Source organism: Antedon mediterranea, chromosome 1 (assembly GCF_964355755.1).
Source record: "Antedon mediterranea chromosome 1, ecAntMedi1.1, whole genome shotgun sequence".
In the NCBI taxonomy this organism is placed as follows: domain Eukaryota; kingdom Metazoa; phylum Echinodermata; class Crinoidea; order Comatulida; family Antedonidae; genus Antedon; species Antedon mediterranea.
Window position 1 is genome coordinate 18,256,918 of NC_092670.1, and position 26,674 is coordinate 18,283,591.

The following is a 26,674-nucleotide window of genomic DNA, read 5'->3' on the forward strand; positions in this document are numbered from 1 at the left end:
TATTTTGTTTTAGATATCTCATATATTTGTGCAATATTTTTATATCTATATAATAAAATTCATGATTGAAATTAGGTTGAGTTTGTTTTTTTTAATACTTGAATTGTGTTGGGTGTGGTGGAAGTTCATAGGAATTTAGTTCTCATCAAAATGAAAGTTATAACATGAGAATGCACATTATTGTGTTTGCGCCCTCTCACAACAAGATGGGTTTGAAACTTTTTGGAAAAATTTTTGCATTGGACGTCGTGCGCGAAATTCAAACAAAATCTGAATTTTTAGAGTGTAACTTTGACCGTAAATTTCAGCTTGGTACTTTTTAATATTTCATGGTAAGGTATAACCTTAATTTTTGTGTCAGTTTGAGTATTAGGCCTAGTACTGGAGGGTTCAGTTAATTTAGTTTGCTAGGCTAGCCTAGTTTAGGCCATTGTTTTGTTCTCTGCATGATGAGCACCAGGCTACTCCTGGACCCTGGTTGTAGCAGCAGCAGGCCCGCGCAGCTAGCTGGAAGGAACGAACGACTGTCACTACCTACCTAATACTAGCCTAGCCCTAGTTGTAGTATTAGTAGATTATAGTTTGTTCTATAATAAAATCTGGTATGGAGTTGGATATTACTATAAAACAATTTAAAGTATTGGTTGTTTTCTTTGTAATCTGTATGTTGGATTGGATATTTAAAAAAATCAATATCAACTGAAAATGAAAATTTTATTTTTTTTAAATGAGGCAAAAGCAAAAGGTGAATTGAATACAATTACAGTTTATTATGTTATTATTAATCTACATTAATAATGATCTAATATTTACATCCTATTTGACTAGCCTAGGCTAGGCCTTTGTATTCTTTTTGTTATGCCTTTTTATACTTAATAAATCAAATTGAAAAGTACCACCTTGCCATTGGTTTAAATAATGCATTGTGTTAAAGAGAGAACAACACTAGAATCTCAGCATGATGGAGGTAAACCTACAGAGACTTTTGTATTACATACATCACTCAAACAAATCCTATAAATTCTATACTAATGTTATTGAAAAGGTTTCACTGCGGGATAAAAAGGTGGGTTTTAATGTATTGTCTAAAGAATCCAATAAGCCTACCTTAGAACAAAAATAACAAAATGAAAGATTTTATTTATTTTTAATCTTAGAAAATAAAGGAGGATTTTGTTGTTGAAACTGTTTCAGACACAATCTATGATGATTCTGTGTTTGAATTTTATATATATTCCATCTATTTTAGAATTGAACTGAGTCTGTGTTCATGTACAGATTAAAACAAGTATAAATAATGCCATCAAATAATATCCTAGCAGCTACAACAACAACAAGAATTAATGTATAGGCCCTAATAAAATAAAATAAATATAATAAATGTATGTATAAAAAAATGATACTCATGGTATAATTTAACTCCAAGAAGGATTTAATGCAGAATTATCAAGCAATAGATTATTTAGTTATAATTTTCCCTCTCCTATTCCTAATATTTATTGGTAGGATCTGACCCTAGCTGCATATTATTTATTTTTATAATAAATCATGTTTATTCTTATTTATTTCAAAAATATTTTACGAGCTATGTGGTTCATCCAGCCAAAGTAGATCATTAGCAATCTTCATAATAATATAATTTGACAATAACACACAAAAAATAATCTTTAAATAATGCACTGCTCTTATGTAAAATTATGCAAGAATCTTACAACAATCTTGAATTTCAAGTAATGTCCAAGTAGCTTATCAAGGATAGGAATTTCTCAAGTGCCTTCTTAAGTCATTCTGTTTACAGAAAGTCTACCTACCTTCAGTTTTTATCTCCTACAGTACATGTATTTAATCACGAACGAACGATGTTCCACTACAACAGTATGAATTGTTTGAAAAAATGGTAAAGTTTGAAAAAACTGTGTGACTGTGAGAGTGAAAAATCACTTTTAAACTGAGATTCAAACTTTGACTTGGAAAATACTTGATATGCAGATGTACCTCTACCATTAGAGGAATATTTAGGAAAAAAATTATTTCAATTTTATTGTGATATGGGGGAACAGTCTGAGCATTTTGTAAAGTAATTCTAGGATGTTCTTCTGTGGTATCACAACCTTGCAATAAAATTGGACTGTCTCATCTGAGGTCCTTACTTCTTTCAACACAATTAAAAATCATTTAAACAATTAATTAGCATCTTCACTAATTATTTGTTTATTATGCGTTAATTATTTTCATGCAGGTACTGTAATTAACCTGTCAAAAGCAAGGTAAAAGGGTTGACTGATAAACAGTTTATTATTTACCATTCATAATAATTAAATGAGAAATAATTAATTAAGAAATTAAAAATAATTAGCTCAATAAAACGGAATTAAACAGTTGCAAATAACAGGGCGGTAAATAACTAATAGTTACCAATACCTTTTGTGTGAATTGTTTGTGACGTTATTGTGGCTTTTGTGATTGTTGGCTTTCAACTTGTTTTTCAAATTTCAACCCACATAAATTATATTCTTTTCAAAACCTGTTTTATCATCAACAGAACAATGATTTATAATATATTGGAACATTCCATTATATGATTGGGGGTATTTATATTTTTGTATCAGAAATTTTGTGATTTGAAAAGAATTTTTAAATGTTGTATTAAAATACAGCATTTCAGGTTTAAAAAAAATAAAAGGGTTTGGTCTGGCTGTGTACGTAATTATTGGGGGTGGGATTATACTGAGTCAGATTGCATTAAAAGTGGAAGTCTCAAGTGTTCTTAGTAACCCTAAATTAAAGGGTTTGATCTTATTCGAACATGCTATTTATTATTATAGTCGGTGATATTCTCACTCCTGAAATGTCGAGAAACTAAACAGTTCTTTTCAGAACTACACATGATGTAGTTTGTACAGTACCACAAACCTTATATAAAAAACATATTAATTTACCATGCAAACCTTAAAACAATAAGATATTATTAATTATTATTAACTACGATTTAATTAACATGGTTTTTTCATGAGCCTGCTGATTGGATTAAAGTTGACGCATAAGGAGAGGGAAAGAGAGAGAGAGAAATAAAGAATTAATGGTAGAAGAGTGTGATGGAAACATTGCTGTAAAATTGTGAATATTTTATTATTAACACGCAACTAAAATGATGTTTTGACATGGTCTATTTGCCTTGTCTTGTTTGATTTCAAACTTAAAGCATGCTCATTCATTGAACTGTGAATTTGTATTGATTCATGTCAACAAACGCAATGTTTGTTAAGAATCATTGATTTGAATATTTAACATGGTTCGATGATTGACACTCAATCGTAGGTTGATGTTGGATCAATCATTGTATGACATACTAAAGCTCTGTCTACACTATCAAACTTTATGTGACAAAAAAATGTGATGTGCACATGGACATGATGATGTCTTATCACTATTATATTTAAGCATATTACTACCATATTTGAAAACATTACACTTTTTTGTCAAACTAGTTTGATAGTGTAGACAGAGCTTAAGATTTGATGGTGTTATCACCTTTAGTAACTAGCAATAAAAACATTTTTTTTTGTTATAATTGATAACAAATTGTCCAAAGAAAGATAAAGAAGGATAATTAATAATTAATTTCATAATTTAATTTTGATGATTTACCGCAATTTGTATTTTAAACAAGAACCAAATGATTTTTAAATGGAGGTTGATACATTATAAACTTTTGTTGACAATACTTCAATAAACTTTATGGGTTTAGTGGTGTTAAATAAAAATTTAAAGTATAGTATGCAGCCAACTCAACCTATTTACATGGTACCAGACTCCGATATTTTGGGTTGGTCTATAACCACATGGACCATTTTGTATAAATTAAAAGTTGTTCTAATTATTTGTTGGGTGTGGGCTTGCATACCTTAGCATGGGCTTATCCATGAGTTGTACACTAAATTGTAGATTCAATGATGATATACAGTAGGCGTAAACCACATAACCACATCAGTAGTACCCTACCAGTGAATTATTAAACTAACTGTATTTTGCATGTTGCTATTAATTTCCTAAGTAATTACACTACAAATATTACTACTTCTACTGTAGTAGCTTTAGTAGTCGGCTAGGCTTGGACATGCGATAGTGCATTCAATTTTGGTCAACAAAGCTGTTGTTGAGTCAAGTGTTGACATTTCGCTCGTTTCTGTAAAAGCTTATTTGATCTGGGGGAAATGACAAACACAACGTGCTGGGTTGCTTCAGGGTTTAAGACAACAACTTAAGTTGTACGCTCAGTTTAACAGTTACCAGCTTACAGGAAGCCTACCAGAAAAGTGCATTTAATGGATTATTAACAGTAAGTTTATATAAAGATGACAACCTGAATTTTATTTTTAGGAGATAATTTTTAGTACACCCAAATTTAGAATACATTAAATAAATGTACAGTAGCTGGATAATGTCCTGGTTCCACACAAAAATGGAGAATACAAACATTTGGATTGTTATTCTTCCGATTTATTAATATTATCGTTATTGTACTCTTGTACAGTAGCATCAAATCATTACTTCAATTAAAGCTATGGGGTGAAGTTGGTCTCTGAGATTTAGACCCCCACAACCAACAGTAGGCCCTACTTAAACCACTGTTATTACTGTAGTTTGTGACTTCAAAAGTGGCCTAATACCCAGATTGGAAACTCTTGGGCTGGCCTAATGTTTTTGGACCTCAAGAAAAGTCTGGTATTCTATTAGGAGAAGTCAATGTTTTCAACAGGTTCCATTTTTGTTTTTATTTTATTCTAAAAACTTTTCAGAAAGTTAAACTGAAATTTTACATGATAAACAAGGGATATTTGATTTTGAGAGTTACCGTATATTTCGGTGTATAAGTCGCATTTTTAACACGCAAATTTGACCTCTAAATTAAGGGTGCGTCTTATACACCGAACATAAATGCCTCACCACACAGATTGTACATAATCGTCACCTCGTTGGTTGGCGCGGCTAGGCCTAGGCTAGCTACAGTGTACTAACGTAACGGCAACCTGCTTCTGCCTAGTTTTCAAGGCATTTTAGCGTGATGTTATACTAAATATGATGAAAAGATTTGTTCATTATAGAGATGTTTTAGGCGCTCCAATAAAATTTCATTTGTAAACGTTTACGATTGGAATGTATTTATTTATAGTTATACGCACGATCGCCGACCGCTGTACCCCTAGCGCAAGCCCTTCTTGGCGGCCACATGGTGTACGGTATTCTACTAGTATATTCTCCAGTTGATTATAGCATGGACCTAGCGTATACACTTCTCGGATACATAGATACTAATCGAATACGATTGTCCGTGAAAACGTGCGCCCTCTCGAAATGATCGAGCGAGGCTAGCCCACACACGGTCACGCACTCGATGTTGCGGGTGCGAAACTCATTAATAACAAGTTAGAAAGAACTTGTTGAGGCTGGGCGCGACCGAGCCTAGGTAAGAAAAAACCTAAATAAAGACTTCGTTGTAGATATATAACCAAAAATATTATTACAATAATATTGATTACAATTTAAAAAAACATTGTTTTGATGAAATATAAAGTGCGTCTTATACATCGACGATATAAAAAATACCGATATTTTACTCTCAGTTAGGGGGTGCGTCTTATACACGGGTGCGACTTATACACTGAAATATACGGTAACTGTTCTGCATCAGGGACTAAATAAAAAAATGGTGACTTATGTGGTAAAATATTTCAAACCTGAAGTTGACAAAGTTGTGCCAGTATTTAAATCTTATAAGTTACAATATTATAGCATGAAGTTTGTACCTTGCCGGGAAAATGTGTAGATACAGTATATTGACTGATAAAGAAAGATACTGCCGGCAGTGTTTGTGTCAGTACCAGTCTGTACAGGATAGTGTAGTATTAATCATAATATCTAATATTAGTATCGCATTATCTTGATTTGAAACAGATTATTTTGATTGACTATAATTCTAATTTGTAAAAGTACTATAAAGCTATTGTATCACTGTCGTCTGGCCTCTTTACAACGAAGCTCTTCTTGAACCAAAATAATTACAGAATGTAAAATAAATGATTGTTGAGGCTTGGTGTAAAACTGTAAGAATTTAGTTAAAATTAACTTGCCAGAATAGAATGAAGGAATATATAATTAATCAATCAATTTCTTTTATATCGGAAATATTTCATCCATATCAACAAACGCACAAACAGAAAGAGAAAAAAAGAAAGCTATAGGAATTCTCCATACATATTATATGAATGTGTGGTGTTTCATAAGTTTGCTAAGTGATATTAATAATCATAACAATAGCATACAAAAGTATTATATAAATGAACTGGTTTTTCTATAAGTTCATATTCCCTATTTTGTTAAGATAGTACCCTAGAATTTTTCTGTTAAAAAGTTCAAACTTATTAAACTACCAGTTTATGTTATTATACTGTATTTAATGGACTGTAACTAATGTATCAACTGAAATATATAGTGTAGATTATAATCATTATGTATCTGCTCACTTATAATATATAGACTTCTTCTATTCATTTCATAATTGCATGACGGCTAATTGTACAAGATATGTAAAGTCTGCGAATTTATATTATCCTCCTCATAAAGTTATACACTGTTGTTAAATCTTTTGTGCATTCTTATGATTGGAACTTTTTTCAAACAGGGTTAATAACTTTAGATCAAAAATAACTTTTTGTTGGAGGGCCAGATCCAGAATGTTGGGATAGCCTATCTTAGTGTAGAAGGCCATTTAAAGCTCTGTCTACACTATCAAACTTTATGTTACAATAAACAAAATGTGCTCATATATAAACATATGATGTCATATCATTACCATATTTGGACATATCACTACCATATTTGAGGACATCTTACTTTTCTGTCACGTAAAGTTTGATAGTGTAGACAGAGCTTTAAATTGGAAAGCTAACTCAGCCTTTCTCTGGATTTACAGGGGTTTTGAATCATTACAAAAATTTAAACCAAAGATCCGAAAATATGAAATAGATGTTTTGAATTGAAATTATGTAAGTAAAAGGGTCAGTTTAATCTATCACTTTAGGGGATTGACCTCGGCCCCTACAAAAAAATGAAAAAGATGTGTTCAAATCTAGGGTGTTTTATAAACACAGCCTTAGTCCTAACCCCTCTCAATAATCAGTGTACAGTTCATAAATTTAAATCTGTTTACGTTTCCAAGTATGACACCACCACAACAGAAACACCTGTAAAATAATACTAATTAAAGTCCTACCACCTCTCGTTAAAAAGTTCATTCTAGTTCAGGTAAGAACCTACTTCCTCCTCAATTGTATTTAAATATTGTTTTATGCGGCTTTTCAACAGGAAGTGCATTCAATATGAAATTTGAACTATACTATCTTAAGCTCTGTTTACACTATGAAACTAGTTGGCCAAAAAAAAACACTGTGATGTTCCCAAATATGGTAGTGATATGCCCAAATATGGTAGTGGTATGAGATCATCATGTGAATATGGGTACATCACATTTTTTTGTCACATAAAGTTAGATGGTGTAGACAGAGCTTAGACATTACTGTATGCATGTTGAATGTACTGTACAGTATACCGTACAACTACAAGAGTGATGTGACACTTTGTAATTGTTTTTTGTTAGTTTTTTTACTTACAGTACTTGTTTTTGTATATCTCAGAGCAAACATAATTTCTGTATATTTTAAATGCAAATAATGACAATAAATGGAAGTAATTTTCTGATGGATGAATGTACAGTACTGTGTTTAATTAATAACAACACATTATGTAATGTTAACTGTAAATAATTAATTAATGGAATGAAGAATTATGGCATTAATATAAATGGAAAAAAAAACTATTTAAAATTCCATTGACATTTTCAAACGAACTTAATTGCCTATGACCACAGTTGAATAACAAGTACATTATGTCTTTAATGTCAGATTGTATGTTACAAAATATCCATATTATATGATCACTTTCAACCATAAAATTGAAATTGAAAGCCATTTAATAATTTGCGCAACCCCGCCCTAGTTTAAATACTAGGTTCTTGACCTCTACGACCCAATAAACGCATTGTCCGTTAGTAATACCAACAGGGAATTAAAAATTAAAATAAAACATGTTTATTATTTGATAATTATATTGTTTTTGTCCAATTTCAACAACAAACTACAGGCTTATCCTGTAACACTCATCAAATTTCTTTTAATTGTCTCTCTTTAAAAGTTTAATTCATTATTCTTATCTGTAGAAATTGGTATCGTTTATATTCTGGTTTCTTTACTAATTATGTTATATTGTCGTTTTACAGTATGTACGGTACATATTTTCAAATTTGCAATAATTTTACAGAAACATTTGCATTTGAGGTTTAAATTTTAATATTAAATAAACAAAAAAGCAGAACAGAATAACAAGGGAATATATATTTGGATAAAGTGTAAAATCATTGTATTGATCATTTGAGAATGAAATGAATAAACTAGTGGTTAACGCCACAAAAGAGAGAAAAAAAAAGGACAGACTGACAAACTAACAAAATATCAAGTAGAACAGTAGAATAAAATCATCTTTTATTTCAAATAAAAAAAACATATAAGAATGTAAGAAACATTCCAGGTCACAGCTTGGAGGACCACACATATGCAGGGCAATCAAAGACAGCACATTAAATACAATACAATAAAGTAAAGGACCCACATTAAATATTATGTAGAACATGAAAATACACTACATACAAGTTTGAAGAAGAAAAAATAAAATGTTCTCAACATTTGTTTTTTAATTATTATCCAAGAATGTTTGAGATTTTCCAAAAACAAAAGACAAAATCCGGGAGGTCTTGCACAAAGTTTATGGATGTACCACAGTATTTTAGGTTGACATTAAAGTGAATGTACTTTTCATAATATCTGTTACAGTGTTTTTATTTTCTAAACTAACATTCTTTATAATAGCATGAGAATAGATTGCAAAAATAATGTATAGGAAACATGTTTGCTAAAGCTTGGTTCCCACTAGGATTCAAGCATAACACAAGCGAGTTGACCAATCACAAGCAAAAATGTTGATAAATCATCGCTTGTGATTGGTGTGATTGGTGAAATTGCTTACGTCACGCATAAGTTGTTGCGTTAGTCCTAGTGGGAACCAACTTAAGTTGCATAGCCAAGCTACACACAACAATGTGTCCTGTTTACTTATGTTACGTTACGTTTACTATGCATAATTAATATGCTATAGCAACACAATATAACATTTCGTTTCTTACTCCAAATTCATATTGAATACATACATATTGAAGTTCAAATTTGTCTATGTACTTTCATTAAAAAAACTGATACTAGTTTGTTTTTCATATTGATATAAAAAAGCATACAGTATTATTAGACAAAAACAACAGTACTATTTTATTTATTCTGTCACTTTCAGTCATTTTGAATCAACTTCCTCTGATACCAATACACTCATACAAATAAAAGACAATGCATTAAAAACATTTATGCTTATAAATTGGTTTCATATTAGTTAGAGAGTCTTCTTATTTGATGGTGTCAATTTTACATTAACAAACACACAGTTAACAGGGGAGTTTCCAGGTTGGTAGGGTAGGGTGGAGTGGGTATAGTGCTAGGAGTACACGCTCCTGCCCCACCCTTTTGACTTACAGATAAAATCAAATTATGAACTACTACTACTACTACTTGACAGATTAAATAATATCATATGTTAAAGCGCTCCATTTAAAAAATCATGCATTGTTAATAGATTGTTAATTCAGAAAATTTACAAGCAAATAATATATTGCTTTTACCACAAAGTTTGAAAACCCTACACCATAATGGAATAGTCTGGCAATGTCAAGTTTGTCATCAGTAAAAAAGCAAAGCAGTTCATTCAGTAGGCAACCAGTGCATATGACGCATTATAACAACGTCAAATTCTAAGCCGTTTCTAACATGGGAATATTGTATTAGACCAACTGTTGATACTAACGATGTTAAATTGCTGTAAATATGCTGAATAAATTAGTTTAACTTGAGCAACTGTGGTATTTCAACTATTTGCAAGGAATAATTATTATTGAACTGGTAAATATACTTTTGTATAATAAGGTTTAAAATACTGTACTGTAGGATGGCATTAAGAAATAGAGATACTGTAGGATATGATCTTATTGATTTTAAAGGATGTATAAGTTTATAATAATTGTCATACTGTACACTGTACAGTCACCCCACCCACACATATTAGAGTAATTAACATTTTTTTTAATGTATTAATTTTCAAATTATTAATTTGTTATACCCAAATAAAGTAGAAATAGTAGAATATGTAATATTTTAATTGAGTAATAAAATATTTTTACTTAAAAAATCTGTAATATTTTTATTTGGTATTAAAACAACTATACTATTTATCCAAGTTTACACACTGTAGTAAACAACTTTCAATTTGAAAGACTGATGATAATCAAATGTTTGTGAAACAAGTGGTAATTAAAAATCTAAATTATGATTAATTACAAATTTATTATCTTAATTAAATAATGACATTTCTTCGTAAGAACATAAACAATAGATCACGCTATTACAGAAAATCCTGAACATTGATAGGGTATGGTAATTGTTATTGTAGTTGCTGGCTACCCCACCCATTTATTCCTCAATCTTACAAGTTTCAATGTAAAGTGCTTTATTGGTTACACCATAGAGATATTATAGTTACACCCATTGTATACATAATTCACTATTGTACATTAAGGAGAAAAAACAACGCCCTGTATACATACACTGCAGTACTGTATATATAATAATACCTTAATAATAATAGTTTCATGACACTGACCTGACAGCCTGTCATGCCCTAAAAATTACAAATGTAATTATTGTATTTCTATAAAAAATAATTGACTAATTGCCTACAATGTCAAACGCCAAATTTTCACAGAATCTATATTAAATATGTATTTTATACTGGTAGTAGTACCTAGTACTGTTCATGGCCGTATTTAATGCTTTTAAAATTTTTGAAATTGTGTACAACAATGTCTACAAATACAGGTTAGGGACCCTCAGAAAGTCAACCCCGACCCCTCATTTGGGAAATACAGTACTCACTGATACTTACGGTACTGAAGAAATATCTCTTTTAAACATACGGCCAACCCTACTCAAGAGTCTCAATGTGTCCCCATTATAGGAGTTGTCAGAGGCGGATCCAGCATATAGATTATGGGGGGTTAGGACTAAATATTTAATAAATAATAAAAGCAATTCGTTGGGTTGCAGAAAAATAAAAATAGTCATTATTTTATTTTAAAATGACATGGCTGTTAAATTTTACCCACTGGGTATCCATGTAAAAAAAAAAAAAAATTTCTACTGTTAAATACTTATTTTTGGGGTAAAACATCATTTTTTGGTCAAAAATGATTGCTAATTTTTAACCAAAAAAATGATTTTTTATCCCCAAAAAAGTAGTTAACAGTAGAAATTTAATAATTTACTGTATACCCAGTGGGTCGTACACTACATTATTCAATCACTTTTATGTTGGTTCGGTGGGGTTTGCTATGGTTTTTTGGAGGTTTGTGGGGTTTAGCAATCCAAATTACCAAAAAATGATGTTTTACCCCAAAAATAAATTGTTAACAGTAGAAATTAAATTTTTTTTTACATTGATATACCAAGTGGGTTGTACACTACATGATTCAATCACTTTTATGTTGGTTCGGTGGGGTTTGCTATGTTTTTTGGGGGTTTGCGGTATTTAGCAATACCCATTTATCCAGCCTAAATCCGCTCCTGATTGTTGACAAACAGTATCATTCATGGCACTGACAGTCTTTCACGCTCTGACTGACAAATTCTACACACAGTACTTTACATTCTATCAAGGAAGTCATTTTAACCAGCCAAAACTTTTCAAGAAAGTTACTAGAATTGAAGGATGTAGCATAACATCTGGTTTCTTTGAATGTGGTTTTCATTTCTTCTTGTTGGTATGCTTCCTCTGTGGTCTTGTTGGAAGTTGAAAATAGAATTATTAAATTATAGAGTTGGATAAGTGGTCGCCAACCAAATCGATGCTAATTAACCATTCTCATGCAACAACTATTAATTACCTTTCTGCTATTTCCGGTTTCAATTTCTGTGTATTGTTTAATGCAAGTGAATCTGGAATTTTAATTTAATAATTAAAATGTTTAATTAGATAAATATTTTCAAAGTTATTAAAATGTGTAGATGTTTGATTTCAGTACAGAAGGTTAATTTAATAAAATTGTTTTAACTGTTTTTTTCTCTCTTGTATTTTAATGTTTTTCCTTAAATTCTCTAGTTCTTTTATGATCATTTCATTATAAATTTGTTTTGGTTAAAGGCACATATAGCACATGCTCTTAGCCATAGGGATGTACAGTACAGTAGTTTCCTTTTGTCTCTGCCAACCACTTACTTTTTTGTATGTTTTTTTTGGCAAGAAATAAAATTAGAATAATTTAGAATAAGTGTGCTATGATAAAATAAGTCCCACACTATATCCCTTGTTTTTGATAATTTACAGTAGTATTAATTAATAATTTCAATATTAATTAGCACTTTTGTCATTAACATTGAGATGTGGTAGATTCAGGGGCATTCTTCTATCACATACCTGTACAAATGTGTTTATTTCAATGACGTTGTTTGTTGATACACTGTATAGTTTGTGTAATCCTATTAGGAAATAAACGAAGGCCATGGTCGCGGCTTACGCATTCATAACTTCTTTCTTCACAAATCTAACCAACTAATTTGCATAATGTTACCACATAATATGATAGAGATATGACTATCTGTTTGTGGCGTATTAAAGTGGATGTTGTAGAAATTATTTATAATCATGATTTCATAATTAAATGCAATTTAATAATTGTAATCTATGAAAATAATTGTTGACTAATTTGTTACAATGCCAAACACCCACTTTTTAAGGAAGAAATCAGATTCTGAATGACAATACCGGTAATGAAATATTTTATATCGGTAGTGTACAGTAATTTAATTGCATACTGAACTGTGCTACTGTGACACAGCTAGGTCTATTTATGCTATTATTGTACATTTCTGACAAACTTGAAATGATAAATACAGCAGTGTGTAATAAGTATTCTTCATTTGATCATAAGTAAAAAAATATTTTGTTTTATAAGAACTAGGATTTAGTTTTAGCCTTGGCCCACTCTGAATTGAACAATATTTAGTGGTGGTTCCTCACAAGGACAAACAGTAGGAAGGCATAATTACTATAAATCCTTTATCAACTCATATCAACTGTGTATTCAATGTCATTTTAATATTTGATTAATATAATTTTTCAATCAGTTAATTTCTGTTTTATTTTTAAATATTTAGAAGTTGAATTAGGATGAAAAGATGATCTTGTGAGAAATCAAACGTAAAATTTGGAACAAGTTTTAGAAAACGTAACGCAATAACAATAATGGAGGCACCGGTCTACACGCAGGCACCAGTCTACACAAGGGCACCGGTCTACACAAGGGCTCCAGCATTTCCAGTTGCTACAACAAATTTACCGGTAACAATCGTCATGGAGAAGTTACCAACGACCACGCCGGATTTATCGCTGATTGACCAATGCGAGACAATCCATTATTCATTTGACATTCCTATGTGCATTATCTGCTGCTTGTTGCTAATCTTTGGAATCATATTTAGTTTTTTTGGTAAGTACTAATTTAGCAATAGCATGTTTGATTCGGGTAACTTTAGGGGCAGATCCTGAGGGTTCTGCTTGGGGTGTGTGCTCCCCTTTTTGATAGCTCAAGTCTATTTCGTGCCTAGCTTACCTGGATAAACCGATAAATTCCATATTCTACTTGAAGAGTAGAAAATTCATTGAACACCCCCAACCATAATGGTACAGTCCACAAACTATGAACTACTTTTTGACATCAATATTTGACACAATAATGTTAGAGTGGCCTCTGGATCCACCTCTGTATTATACAGTACTGTACATACTTAAGTGAGGATATACTGTGTGTTGTACTGTACATACACACCAGCGATTTGAAGGTGGTGGATTCAACCAGGGAAGAGTGAAATCACGCTTCCCTGGATTCAACCAACTGAAAATAAGTTTGTCTCAGAAGGATGTACCGAGTATTCTACAATTTGTACATTAGACTAGAGTTGGGCAAAATAAGTGTACTGTATGTGTATGTTTAATCGATCATGACCATGACCTTCCTTTAACCCCCTCCCCAAATCTACTGTAATACGCCTCTGTAAATGTGTCTGCTACAGTAACATTCTTCAAGTAAATTGCTGTTATGAATCATCGTTAGACATTAGATAACGTGACAACTTTTAAACTGCAAATCAGATTATAAATGATTGGTTCATAATTTGTTTAATGTGATTTGTTAGAAAGCCAGATAAACATACAGTAGAAACCTTGTCTGAAAAATAACGTGGCTGCACATTAATATCATTGGCAACAAAGAGAGGATTTACAAACATTTTTGATAGATATTACAAGATGGGTCAGTCCTTCACTCATAATGAGCATTACTTTACTTTTAGACAATTTCGTTAAAATGTATACTTATTATTAACATTATTGTGCAGGCTAGTCATTTGCACTCTACATTTTTAATATTCAACATTTATTTAGAAACAGTTCAAGAAATAAAAACAAGCATACATTTACAATAAGTTAAATGGTAACAATAAATAAGAAATGTTTCTGGGATCGGAAAAAGAAGTAATTTAAAAAGACTTGTCAAACAAAAAAACACATTGCCTACAGTATAATACAGTGGATTTTTTCAATTGTTGAAAATACATTTTTACAGACTGCATACATCTTTGTTGGAACTGGTTACTGTACAATATATTTACAATATTTTTGCTTTTTCATTGCCATCAACAGACAGTGGATATGCTTATAGTTTGTATAGAGGTTTGTTCATCTTTAAAGATGCTATTTACATTGTACAAAGCAGCTGATATATTATATTGAGCTCCTGCTGTGTTACTACAGGGTTCTCTCTGTATAGGAAGAGATAGTGCCTATGTAAAAAAAATTCATTTATTTATTTGTTTGATCAAAAAACTACAAAAAAAAACAGGTCAAGGGTCAAAGCAATCTGCACAGTAAGCCTGGAATCCTTAAATATTTTTCCAAGTGAAAATATAAGGCTAATGATAGGTTTTATTTATATTCTTTAAATTTTTTAACATTGCCAAGTCAGCACTATGTACTTATTATACTGTATGGAAGAAGTGTTACTTTTAATTTAAGAAAAAAACAAAACAACATTCTGTGTAGTAATTTAATTAAATTGACAACAAACACTTCTCTACAACATTTACAGATCTAAGTTAATAATATAAAAAAAAACACCACATAATTCAACTGCTACAGTGAGTACTGTACTGTAGGTCCGGTAGAACCATGTCAATAGGGAGGTTTCGCAACCTTACGAATACGGTAACGAAAACGGATACGTTATCGTATTCGTAAGATTGCGAAACCTCTATTGTTTAGGTCCTGGGACCACTATTCCAGATCTGCCAGATACTGTAGGCCTATGGATATTTCTTTCTTTGTCGTCAACTAAATCTGATTAACATAGAACAACGATACAGTAAAGTACAAAGAACAAGCTAGCTAGCTAACAGACTAATTGCATACATTGATTGTTAAACAAGATCAAGTTTCTACAAAGTGTGAGAACTATTCAGCCTTCAGCAGGCAGTAGACAGTGTCAACAAATCAAACAAATTTATGTTCGCTTCAACAACTCGCTTATAGGCAATTGAATATGATAGCCAACACAGAGGGGAAGATATACCTGGCTGACAAGGAGACACATTGATGAAATGATGTACGTGTCGTGTTGATTAAAGCGGTAATGACGTTGATAATACCACCGCACGTGCGGTTAATCATTTTAGCTGCTAATTATTTATGATAGATTGTATGTCTTATTACCGAGAAGTTTAACAAATTTTAAATCAAAGAAATCGTATGCTTTTCCTAAAAAACAAAATGAAATCCAAGCATATAGCCAGAGGTACTGTAGTTACTGACTTAAATTATAGTCTGATGGTTGAGGATTTGAACAAACCACCTTTTTCATAAAGTGGCCTTTACAAAATATAGACCTGCATTGGAAGTAATGGTAAATAATTACAGTAGGTCTAGCCCTATAATAATTAATAACTCATTATAATTTTTCCCCTTTTGTGGAAAAAAGGACCTAGCAATTAATAATCCTGTGGTACAGGTTTCAAATCGGTGCTTGTTAGGATTCCAAATGATCTGAGAATAATACGTGAGTGTCCTTGTTGATTTGTTCAATGTCATGTTTCATTGATTTTCAAGTCAATTGCTCATCAATGCTAAATACCATTACAAATTAACTCACATTATCATAATAACTTAATCATTTTGTTTTGAATGTCTATTATCGTATTAGCATTGTTTAAACAATGGCAAATATATTATATGAAGACATCATTTTCACAATTCAAATGAGATTTCCTAGTGTATGGCATACCATGAATGTCCAAGACTTGTACTAGATAAACATTTTGGCACACATTGCGTGTCATACGTATACTGTACTTGAGATAGAATCTAGTTCCGAACAAAATCAAAGGAATATAGTACTAACAATATAAAAAAGAAATTTGGGAAAATCTACTACATGGAAGTACAGTAGTATAAAAGGAAGACCAGCCTTGTCTAAGTATGACATTTTAAATGGTACATTATAATACTATAGTATCATAATTGAGATCTTAACTTTTACTTCAGATGTTGATATTGCAATCTTTTTAACGGACATAGTTAACAAAAATATATTCTCTTGACATTCTACGGAACATAAAAGTGATTTAAAACACCTGAACATAATAGTTTACACGGAAAGAACCACCGGATGCTAACGTTATCAAGACTATTTGTGTCGTGGATAATCCATGTATCCGCCATAATTCGTCGTATAAAACACCTTTGAAACTGTTCATAATTGCTTTCCCATGCTAACCATGTTCTGTGGGAATGCTGTTTGTTTCTTATATTCTATTTTACTTTCTAAATTCTATTCTTAGTTAGACTGAATGAATGCTACAGTATCTGCTATGAGTATGAAGATCCAATGAAAGTATACAGTAGAACAACAAATCGATTACCTACATGTACCGACGTAGAACTAGGCCAAAAAACATAGAGTTATTAAGGTTTATTACCACCAGAGAAAGAATGATAGCTGTGATTTAAAAGACATTATTTATACAGTACACTCACTCACGTTTATTTACCCTTACAGTAGAAAATTAAAATAAATTTCCTAAGATGTATTAAGTGGGCCCAAATTATTTTTCACTATACAAAATGGTATGTAATTTATGTTGTGAAAAACTTTCCAACTTTTATATTAAGTATGAAAAAAACAGAAAAATGTCAAAACCACAAACTCCTTTTTTTCTGAACAAGAGGAAACTAAATTTTAGGAGGAATTTCTAAAAGAAACTCTATATTTCCCTAAAGCAAGTAACTGCATAATAATTTTATCACCAGGGACCAACATAGTTGCTAAATATATAATTCTATTTTAACTCTATAAATAGTAGTTTTCCTATGGTGGTAGGTATTTTGCTAGCAAAACAATAATTGGAAAATATGGGTATGAGATTGTTAACGATATGACTCATATTGAGGTTACCTCCAGTAGAGTTTTGTATGATTAAAATTGTTAGCGTTTGTCTACATTATGTCAACCCCATGCCTTTGGGTCAATTAATCAATGTGGTATTTCCTGAAAAATGATTTGATGTTGTAGTGTACAAGGAAATCCCAATGCTAAAATGACATTGATTGACACTCATACTGTATACGGTACCCTATATTCTCTGGTATAATCCCACCCTCTAGAGCATGAAATTGGGCCGACTTTGTCGGGTGGGACTATACCCGAGAAAACTCATCTGAACTGGCTAGAGAGGTCTACAGTACATCCAGATCAAACGTTAATAGTAGTACTATACCTGGGGATATGCCTGTTTGTGAAAGTAGGGAGGTGGGATTATACCCGAAGTGGGACTATACCCGTGGACTATAATTACTGTACATCTCCAGTATGTCTCGCTGTAATTTTGAAGGAGGTTTGCACAAGGTTTGTCGAGGGTTGTGCATTTTAGCAATACCCCTTCCCCTCCTATACAGGACTGGAAATTAAATAAAAGTAGTTTGGTAGCAAATGCAACCTGATTTTATTCATGAGGGGTGCGAAACAAATGGCATGACTAGATATGTGCACTACCTACTAAACAACATTGAGGTTCACCTTAAATGGTTTTATCTCATGCAAACAAATTTTAATTGAAAACATTAAAAACAAGCACTGCGTTAGATTTGAAACTTCTGAAATCGTGATTACATTTTGAGTCAATCAAGTTTAGTTTGCTATTTCTGAAGTGACCCAGAAGGAAAAATCTATAAAACTGTAATCAGACTTGTCTGGTGTTTCTGTAGTAAGTTTTTATGATGTCATTGGGGTCATATTTGACACTTTGATTCATGGTACTCACTCTACCTGATGTATAATAAACTACTTACAATACACAGTCTTTGTTCAGTTTGGTCATTCCTGTTTGAATTAGAAAACTACATTTTCAAAAATTGAAAATAAAGATTTTTTTTTTCTTATTTTGATGCCGGATTTAAAATAGCATTTTTCAAGAAATAATAGAAATAAATATATAACAAATGTTTAATGCAATCACCATCATAACTTGACCTCCCCTTACGATAAGGTCAAATGAATGGCGCAAACATTTTACTACCGTACTAAAACTCCCTGTAAAACTCATATTAACTTTGAATTGTTTTATTTTTGGCAGGTTATCGATGCTTCAAAGCAGTGATGTTCTTAGTAGGTTTTATGTTTGGAGCGGTCGTTGTGTTATTAATATGCGAAGAGGAGGATCTGCTTTCAACAGGTGCTAACGCAGGTATTGCAGTCGGCATTGGACTTCTATTAGGATTAATTACCATGCTGGTTCAGTATATAGGACTATTTATGACTGGATTCCAACTAGGTTTACTAATCGCAGTATCGTCTCTTATAATACTTGAACAATTCTACCACCCGACAACGTTTTGGTTCCCGGTCGGATTAACATTCGGTTGTGGCCTTGTTTGCGCATTGCTAACGTTACAATGGCAGAAACCGCTTGTTATATTATCAACCGCAATCACCGGCGGATGTACGGTTGTCGTTTGCTTGGATTATTTTATGGAAATGTTTATAATGGCAAAATACGTTTACGATAGACTACGTGCAAACGAGTCGATAGCTGTTTGTTGGTTTAGTTGGTTGATCTTAGCAGTGTGGCCGATTGTTGCGGTCGTTGGCATTATCGTGCAAATTCGAGTGACAGGAAAGGAATTTGATCATAAAGAAGGTTAGTTCTACCATATATTACGGTAATTAATTATTTATCATCCGATTTTCAGTGCTGTATCTTCACATGTATGACAGTATTTGTTTAGTAGGCGAATACCATAATATAGCATCAAATGTGGTTTCTGTAGGGTAAGGGTCTGTGATACAGGCCTCACATGTGATGCACCATAGAATTTACCTACTGTATGATACTAGACAAATTTAGATACAGTACCGAGAATCGGCTGGATAAAATAATCAAGTTAAAACCTGTAGTATTTAATATTCACTTATAAGATTACATGCTTGAGCGGGCAAAGTAATAACTTTGGGTATAATTACCTTTTAATTTAATATGTACAGGTATTTATATTTCGAAAGTATCAATAATTTAATCCTACTAAGTGCTGATAACTTATACTACCAATTACTATTAAATCAACTACTGGTGATATTAACTACTCTATTTTGTGATTCAGATATTCCAAAGCTCTTGTTAAACAATGTTTATTTATATTATTTAAAATACACAAAATTAATTTTTTCTTGTAGTGGCCAAACCGAGAGCACGTCCTGTTACCAAAAAACGATCAGAGCTGTACAAGATACGACAACAGGAATCGCGAGTAATAAAACAACAAAGATATCGTTATTTACACCAGATACGAAGATATAATGGCGATATTCTTACACCGGTAAGTTGAAATTTTGCAATTTTTGAAATACTGTATTACTTATTACTTACATGGAATTAAGGGTCACTAATTGAATTAAAAGTTTAAATATTTGTCTGTAGTGTCAATAACATCTAAACATTCTTATTATGATTCTATTATGCAATTAGTATTTGTTGACAAATAGCAAAGTATTTATTTTACAGAGTTATTTACAGAGTGTTCATGATGCGATGTCTCCAGAAGTACCGGAAATAATGGGCACATACGCAAACCTACCACCTTCACCGCCCTCACCGCCACCCAAGGGTATCACAAACTTACCAGAACTGCCTGATAATTTTAGTGACTCAACCACCGATGATAATAACAGGTGCAGTGTGGGAGATTACTTCGACGATGAGAATCGCAAAAGTTGGAATAGCTTCTCTTTCCCAGACAACCTGCCAGAAATCTTTAAGGAAGATCGCGACAGTGGTGGACGCTTCTCCGTACACGAGAATCTACCACAATTGTTCACAGATGATCGCAAGAGTAATGTTCGAAAGAGCACTGCTCGTCAGAGCGATGCTCGGCAGAGTGGTGCTCGACAGAGTGGTGCTCGGCAGAGCGCTGCTCGTCAAAGTGATGCTCGGCAGAGTGATGCTCGGCCTAGCAGTGCTCGGCAGAGTGATGCTCGGCCTAGCAGTGCTCGGCAGAGCGGTGGTCGTATTAGTGTACCATCACGAAAATTTGAGGACAGCCACAAAAGTAATAACAGTCAAAAACGTAGTAATAGTTTCCTTGGAGAGTTCACATATGTGGACGATAATGGAGATGGACTCGGACAATACACTTACGTCGATGACGGTACGATACCGATGGTGGTATGACAATCAGCGAATATTTATGAATTGTCTCTCCCAAATGAAGAGGAAGAATCCTTATACCAGAACGATTTAAGTTAAAATCTTAAAACTATCATGGTAGATGTTTTAGCGTTGAATCTTAGTACAATAAGTTTGTGACGGATGGGTGTGTGTACCTTAGATTCGGGATTCTTCTAGCTTCACATGAAGAAAGCCAATTTATAAATATTCATACTAGATACTGGTCTTACAGACAGACCAACGCCTATTGTATATTTTGTAGATAGTCCTCAATCATATTGTGTACAAATAACTAATATTTCTTTAATATCTGTGTTATATCTTAAATATGTAATTTTCGCTGCATAGTGCAAAATAAGAAAGCAAATTCAACGAATACCTTGCTTGTTTGCTATGGGAACAATTTGATTGGTACTACTGAAAAATAAGAGGTAGACATCGCAACATTTCCCTAAATTAATTCATTTTGTCCATGTCCAGTGGTGCTCACTCCTGATGCATTTACAGCCCTAATATATGTCTGTAAATTTGTGTCCATATTTGGTCATTGTCAAATTTTAATATGTCAATATATAATAGTAATACAATACATAGGTAAACATATGGTACGACTGTACTATTTATGGAACCCAACTAAACATGCCATTGATTAAAATTATTGTATAATGTACATGCGATACATTAGTTCTAGTGTTCATTAAATATGATCAAAAACGTTTGGTCTTATAACAGTACATTATATATAATTTGGAGTTTGAACAAACTTAAAGATGCCTCTAATCTCCTAAACTTTTATCTCCTAGCTTAAGTTTTGTTCACATTGGATTATCAATACAATCCCTATAGGACCTGTGTTCTTTCAATTCTTGGCTATCTTATCCGTCCAGCTAATCTGTTAATACCATAGTACAAGTGTTATTATTATAGTAGAGGTTTTACTGTATCAAACAAGTTCAAATTCAGAATAACTAAGGTCGAGGATGTCAGTTTAAACGCAGCTGGTATACATAAAGTTCTAATTCGGTTTTTCTAATCAGAGTATAAGCTGTCTGGCGGGGTGCTCTATTAGTCACATTAGGGCCAGATTGGCCAGCATAATATGAATTAATATACCATGGCTAGACCAATTAAAAATTGTATAGTAGGCCTATCACATCATTTCTGATCTTGTGTGTCAACCATATTAATATTATGATCAAATCCAAAAAGTAAGTGTTAATTTAACTTTTATTTTTATATTGTCTTGTGACATGGAAATTTGTGATATGATTGATTTTGTTTGCCTTTTATTTTGCTTGATTTAATAATAAAAGTGGTTGAAATAAAAAGAAAACCTTATTAAAACTAGGCCCTGTCAGTGTTTGTGTCGACTGTGATGTGAATATCCTGGCCCAGTACACCTACTGTATGTGTGTGATATTTCTTGTACAAATACAGAAATACAACTTAAGTATTTTCTGACTTACAGACATAGAATTTTACAACAATTATGATTGTGAATTGAATATTTAAAGAAAAATATTCAGGAAATATAAATAGGGTGCAACGTTGGTTGGTAACAAGATGATGTCAATGATAGTTGCCCAAATGACAATGACTTATAGGAGTATTCAACTGAGCTGTTTAAGCAGCGGATGTAGCTCCTCAAATTCCCCTGCTGTTTATGTGGGAGCAGATCACTGCAAGGTGTTTGTGGGTGACCAGTTAAATACGCCTACTGTGTCCCAAGAGGAGTATTAAAAGGGAGATTATAGGTCTGTGGAAAATATGACCGTAAAGTCTTCAACAAACACTCCCATAACCCCCACATCCACCACCCTCTTCTTCCTAATCTGGCCTACCTACAACAAAACCCCACAACCCCATATCCTCCACCAGTAGCTGTTATTCTGAATAAAGTATAGAATTGAGCTGCAGATACCAGCAATAATACAAATCCATACCTAGTCAATGTATATTGATTGCAATGGTGTGAAATTGTCGGTAAAACAAGCCAAATGATTATTGATGACCTAAGCAGTAAACTATTACAACTCTGTGTAGCTGTATTAATGTCCTTTCATTATGTGATGCATAAAATAATTGCCTTAAAATATCATATATGTTAGATACACTAGCTAGAACAATGGAAATACAGTGGAATATCCTCCTTTGGGACACCTAATGGAATTTTCCTCTGAATGAATGAAATGAGGGGAAATATGTATTATACAGCCAACTCCTATTCAGGGAACATCCCCTACGAAGGGAACACTGTTGGGTACAGAAGGTGTCCCCATAATAGCGGTTCTACTGTAAAACAGTATACAACTTTCCCAATACTTGACACCCAAAATATATGGTGTTTATGCCATTTACATACAGTAGTAGGAAAGAATTTGGGACCCAAATATTATGATTTTTGCAGAATTCCCTGCAGTATGCAGAGAGGGCTGATTTGGCAGAGTATTATATAAAAGTGTAAAATTGTAGATATATAAAATATAGAATAATTAAAGGATAGTTAAAAAATAATATAAATAATAAAAATTAAAGATGAATGTATGGTATATTCCCTCCCTTCCTGACCATATAGTGTAATTAAACACTTATTATTATTATTATAAAACACTCGTCTACAGCTTGCCATCCAGATTCTGTTATGATAAAAGTTTTAATTATTTGATAACGGAAGGGCGCCTTAATGTACCATATATTATTATTGTACCAATAAATCAATCATTTTAATCATTCAAATCTGCAGGAAATGAGATATTAGGAATACATGGTATCTAATAGCATTTAATGTATAGAATCAATAAGATCATATCATGTTACATCATTACTGTATAATGTACTACATAGTGTGTACTGAACCATAGAGCTTTGCTTTTTGATTAACAATAAAAAGAGAATCGCGTTACTTGCACATCCATTGAATATAATTCAGTCACGTTACCATTCTATTCATTTCTGCGGTTTATAAAGATTTTAAATTCTGCCAACAGTTTGGAAATTGTCCAAAAAATTGAAGCCGTTGTCATGGCTTGTCATGTGATGATATGATGAATTGTAATCAGGTTTTTTAACAAATTTAATTTTGAGGCCCGAAGATTATGGTTTTAAAAAGTGTTATTCAATTGAAATCTGCTATACAGTAGAACCTCTGCTCTGGTACATCCATATTCAGTTGATATTCCTATTAAGTGGACACCTTTCCATAAATTTAGAGGCAATACAGAAGAACTCCTACAACAGGGACAAATTCAAAACACAACAAATTCCCCCTCATTTTTTTAATGAGAATAGTGCTTCCATTTTATTAAACACTACTACCAATCCCTATTTAGGAGACATCACTATTAAGGGAACACTTTTGTTGGATCTTGAATGTGTCCCTTAATAGGGGTCCCACTGTATTTAATATTTATAAAAAGCTTTGTATTTGAGGATTTTAATATGTAATATTATTGTCTTGTATAATATTTAATTTTAATGGAAAGTTTCTTACTGTATTGTACATAACTGCCACTACACACCTGTAATGGTTTAAGTAATTTGTTGTAGGATAAAGTAAATTTATTTAATTTGTAATATTAATCAAATTAGAATCATCTTCCTTTGTTTTTGTATAATTAAATCTTACTATTTATATTAAATTATGTAAAAATTGATTGATTTGAAGTTTATAATAAAATATTTGCTTTTTAGATATTATCAGCGAAGAGTGTAATTCCACTTTTTCCCTGGATATTATCAATAATGTATGTTAGTTACATAGCAGAGTGTTACGATTGGTTGATAAAGACAGTCTTATGGGAGAACTGTAAAGTGTTTTAGCCATGTATCTCCTGTATTGGTGTCTACGTATCCACCCAGGAGTTTAAATGGGCGCACACTGTACTGAACAATCCTTAATGTTGTATTATTAGTATAACGAGCATTCACATTGAGAATTGTATTATTGAATCATACACAGCTGTTTTTACACAACAGCAGACCAATTATGTTAACTACATTGTTACTTTCAAGTCTGTTGTACAAAGAGTTAGACAAAGGGCATTAAATGTTACAAATAATGTATCAACAAAATATTCAATTTTGTTATATTGATCTAATAAAAATATATTATGTTTTTGTTATGTATACATTTTATTGTACTATGTATGCAAAGATGTGATAGGTGTAAGAAGCATTTAAAGGAGAAAAATGAAGGGGGAGATTGAGGGGTGTATTGTGTGGGAGAGGGAGGGGTGTATTGTGGGAGAGAGGGAGGGGTGTATTGTGGGAGAGAGGAAAGGTGGATTAGGGGAGAGAGGAGGGGTGTATTGTGCTGTAAGAGAGGGGTGTAATGGGGGAGAGAATGAGGAGTATATTGGGGAGAGAGGAGGTGTGTATTGGGGAAGAGAGTGAGGTGTGTATTGGGGAAGAGAGTGAGGTGTGTATTGTGCAGTGTGGGGGGGGGGGGGGGATGTATTGTGGGGAACAGATAGAGGGATTGTATCTCTGTACCATAAAGGCTATTACATATGGTGGTTTAAAAACTTGCATGATAGAAGGGTAATCCTATAAAGGAAATATTGAGAATGCCCTATTAGGTTTGATCATCCCAAGGGTCTGATAAGAAAGACTAATCGATGGGACATATCAAACCAACTTATGTTACTGTTTGAGGTGGTGTTTTATTTTGTGATCTATTATTATCTATCGCAATAAAATATATTTTTGAAAGAGCAATACATTTGTTTAATTTGTTCTGTTTTGGTTTTGTGTATATTTCGTGGTATATTTGCTAACCCTGTGCGTACAATGATTGAGGAACGCAGACTAGTCTTCGTGGTGTATACTATCCTTTATATGAAACCTCTATATACTTGTATGTTATACTTGCATTTCTATTAAATTCAATTTCTTTTGTGTCTACTGCCTGCATTATTATAAAACCTCTCCAATATTTGACTATCTTGAACTCTACCAGGAATTTGATTACACAAAGAATCATGATTTTGGCTTGTGACACTCTTATTAATCATGGAGGCCTCCCTCTCGGCCAAGGATCAAAATCCCACGCATACATGTATCGTTGCCAAATAGTTAACAACCTGCAAGAATGTCATGCCATGTCATCAGGAGTTGGCATCGTTCATATGTTCCAATTTATATGGCAGATTATCTTTGGCCTTCGTTCAGTCATTTCTCTAGGTTAATAAGGGGTGTTTATTGTGTGAACTGCAACTTATCTTGAATCTAATTCTCACTCAAAATAACTCTTGCCTTTAATGTTTACATGACTCCTTAATGGCATGTTTTCACTGCCGATCAGAGTAAAACCCTGTTCACATTGCCTAGCAAGACTCCGGAGTTTACACACACTGAGCACAACATACAAAATGATGGTGTTGAAGTCCAGGTCAGTGTGAATTCCAGGATTTTACACACACTGGGACACAAAATAAGGCCGGAGTTGATGCCCTGGCGTGTGTTAAACTCTGCAGCTACTATAGGCAATGTGAAAAGGATATTATATTCTGTTTGGGCTCATGCTTATTACTTGTCGGTTAATCAGGTTTGTTGAATAAATACAATACTGTATTATCAAATCGAATCGAGCAATCAGAGAAGTTTCAGAAGTGATCTGAAAGGTCTACCTAATTTGCAGTGGG

At 32.6% G+C, this 26,674-nt stretch overlaps 1 protein-coding gene across 3 annotated transcripts; it reads left to right on the plus strand.

Moving 5' to 3' along the window:
* The first annotated feature begins 228 nt into the window (after positions 1–228).
* On the plus strand, positions 229–25,235 carry LOC140059967 (uncharacterized). Of its 3 annotated transcripts, none has more exons than XM_072105988.1 (5): positions 229–332; positions 13,422–13,753; positions 18,945–19,508; positions 20,042–20,184; positions 20,370–25,235. In XM_072105988.1, exons 2-5 carry the CDS (start codon positions 13,510–13,512, stop codon positions 21,033–21,035), a joined length of 1,617 nt encoding a protein of 538 aa, XP_071962089.1. In that variant the 5' UTR covers positions 229–332; positions 13,422–13,509; the 3' UTR covers positions 21,036–25,235. The 3 variants fall into 3 exon arrangements, with proteins under 3 accessions (XP_071962089.1, XP_071962082.1, XP_071962096.1); XM_072105981.1 differs by lacking the exon at positions 229–332 and adding an exon at positions 9,936–10,115; XM_072105995.1 differs by lacking the exon at positions 229–332 and adding an exon at positions 9,936–10,115 and having other exon boundaries at positions 20,382–25,235.
* Positions 25,236–26,674: the final 1,439 nt, after the last annotated feature.

What these genes read in the sequence shown, in the direction of transcription:
- LOC140059967 (XM_072105988.1), top strand. Translation starts at nt 13,510, where the DNA reads ATGGAGGCACCGGTCTACACGCAGGCACCAGTCTACACAAGGGCACCG. An exon ending in GGAATTTGATCATAAAGAAG is followed by an intron (nt 19,509 to 20,041) that starts GTTAGTTCTACC and finishes TTTTTCTTGTAG; the next exon opens with TGGCCAAACCGAGAGCACGT. An exon ending in ATGGCGATATTCTTACACCG is followed by an intron (nt 20,185 to 20,369) that starts GTAAGTTGAAAT and finishes TTTATTTTACAG; the next exon opens with AGTTATTTACAGAGTGTTCA.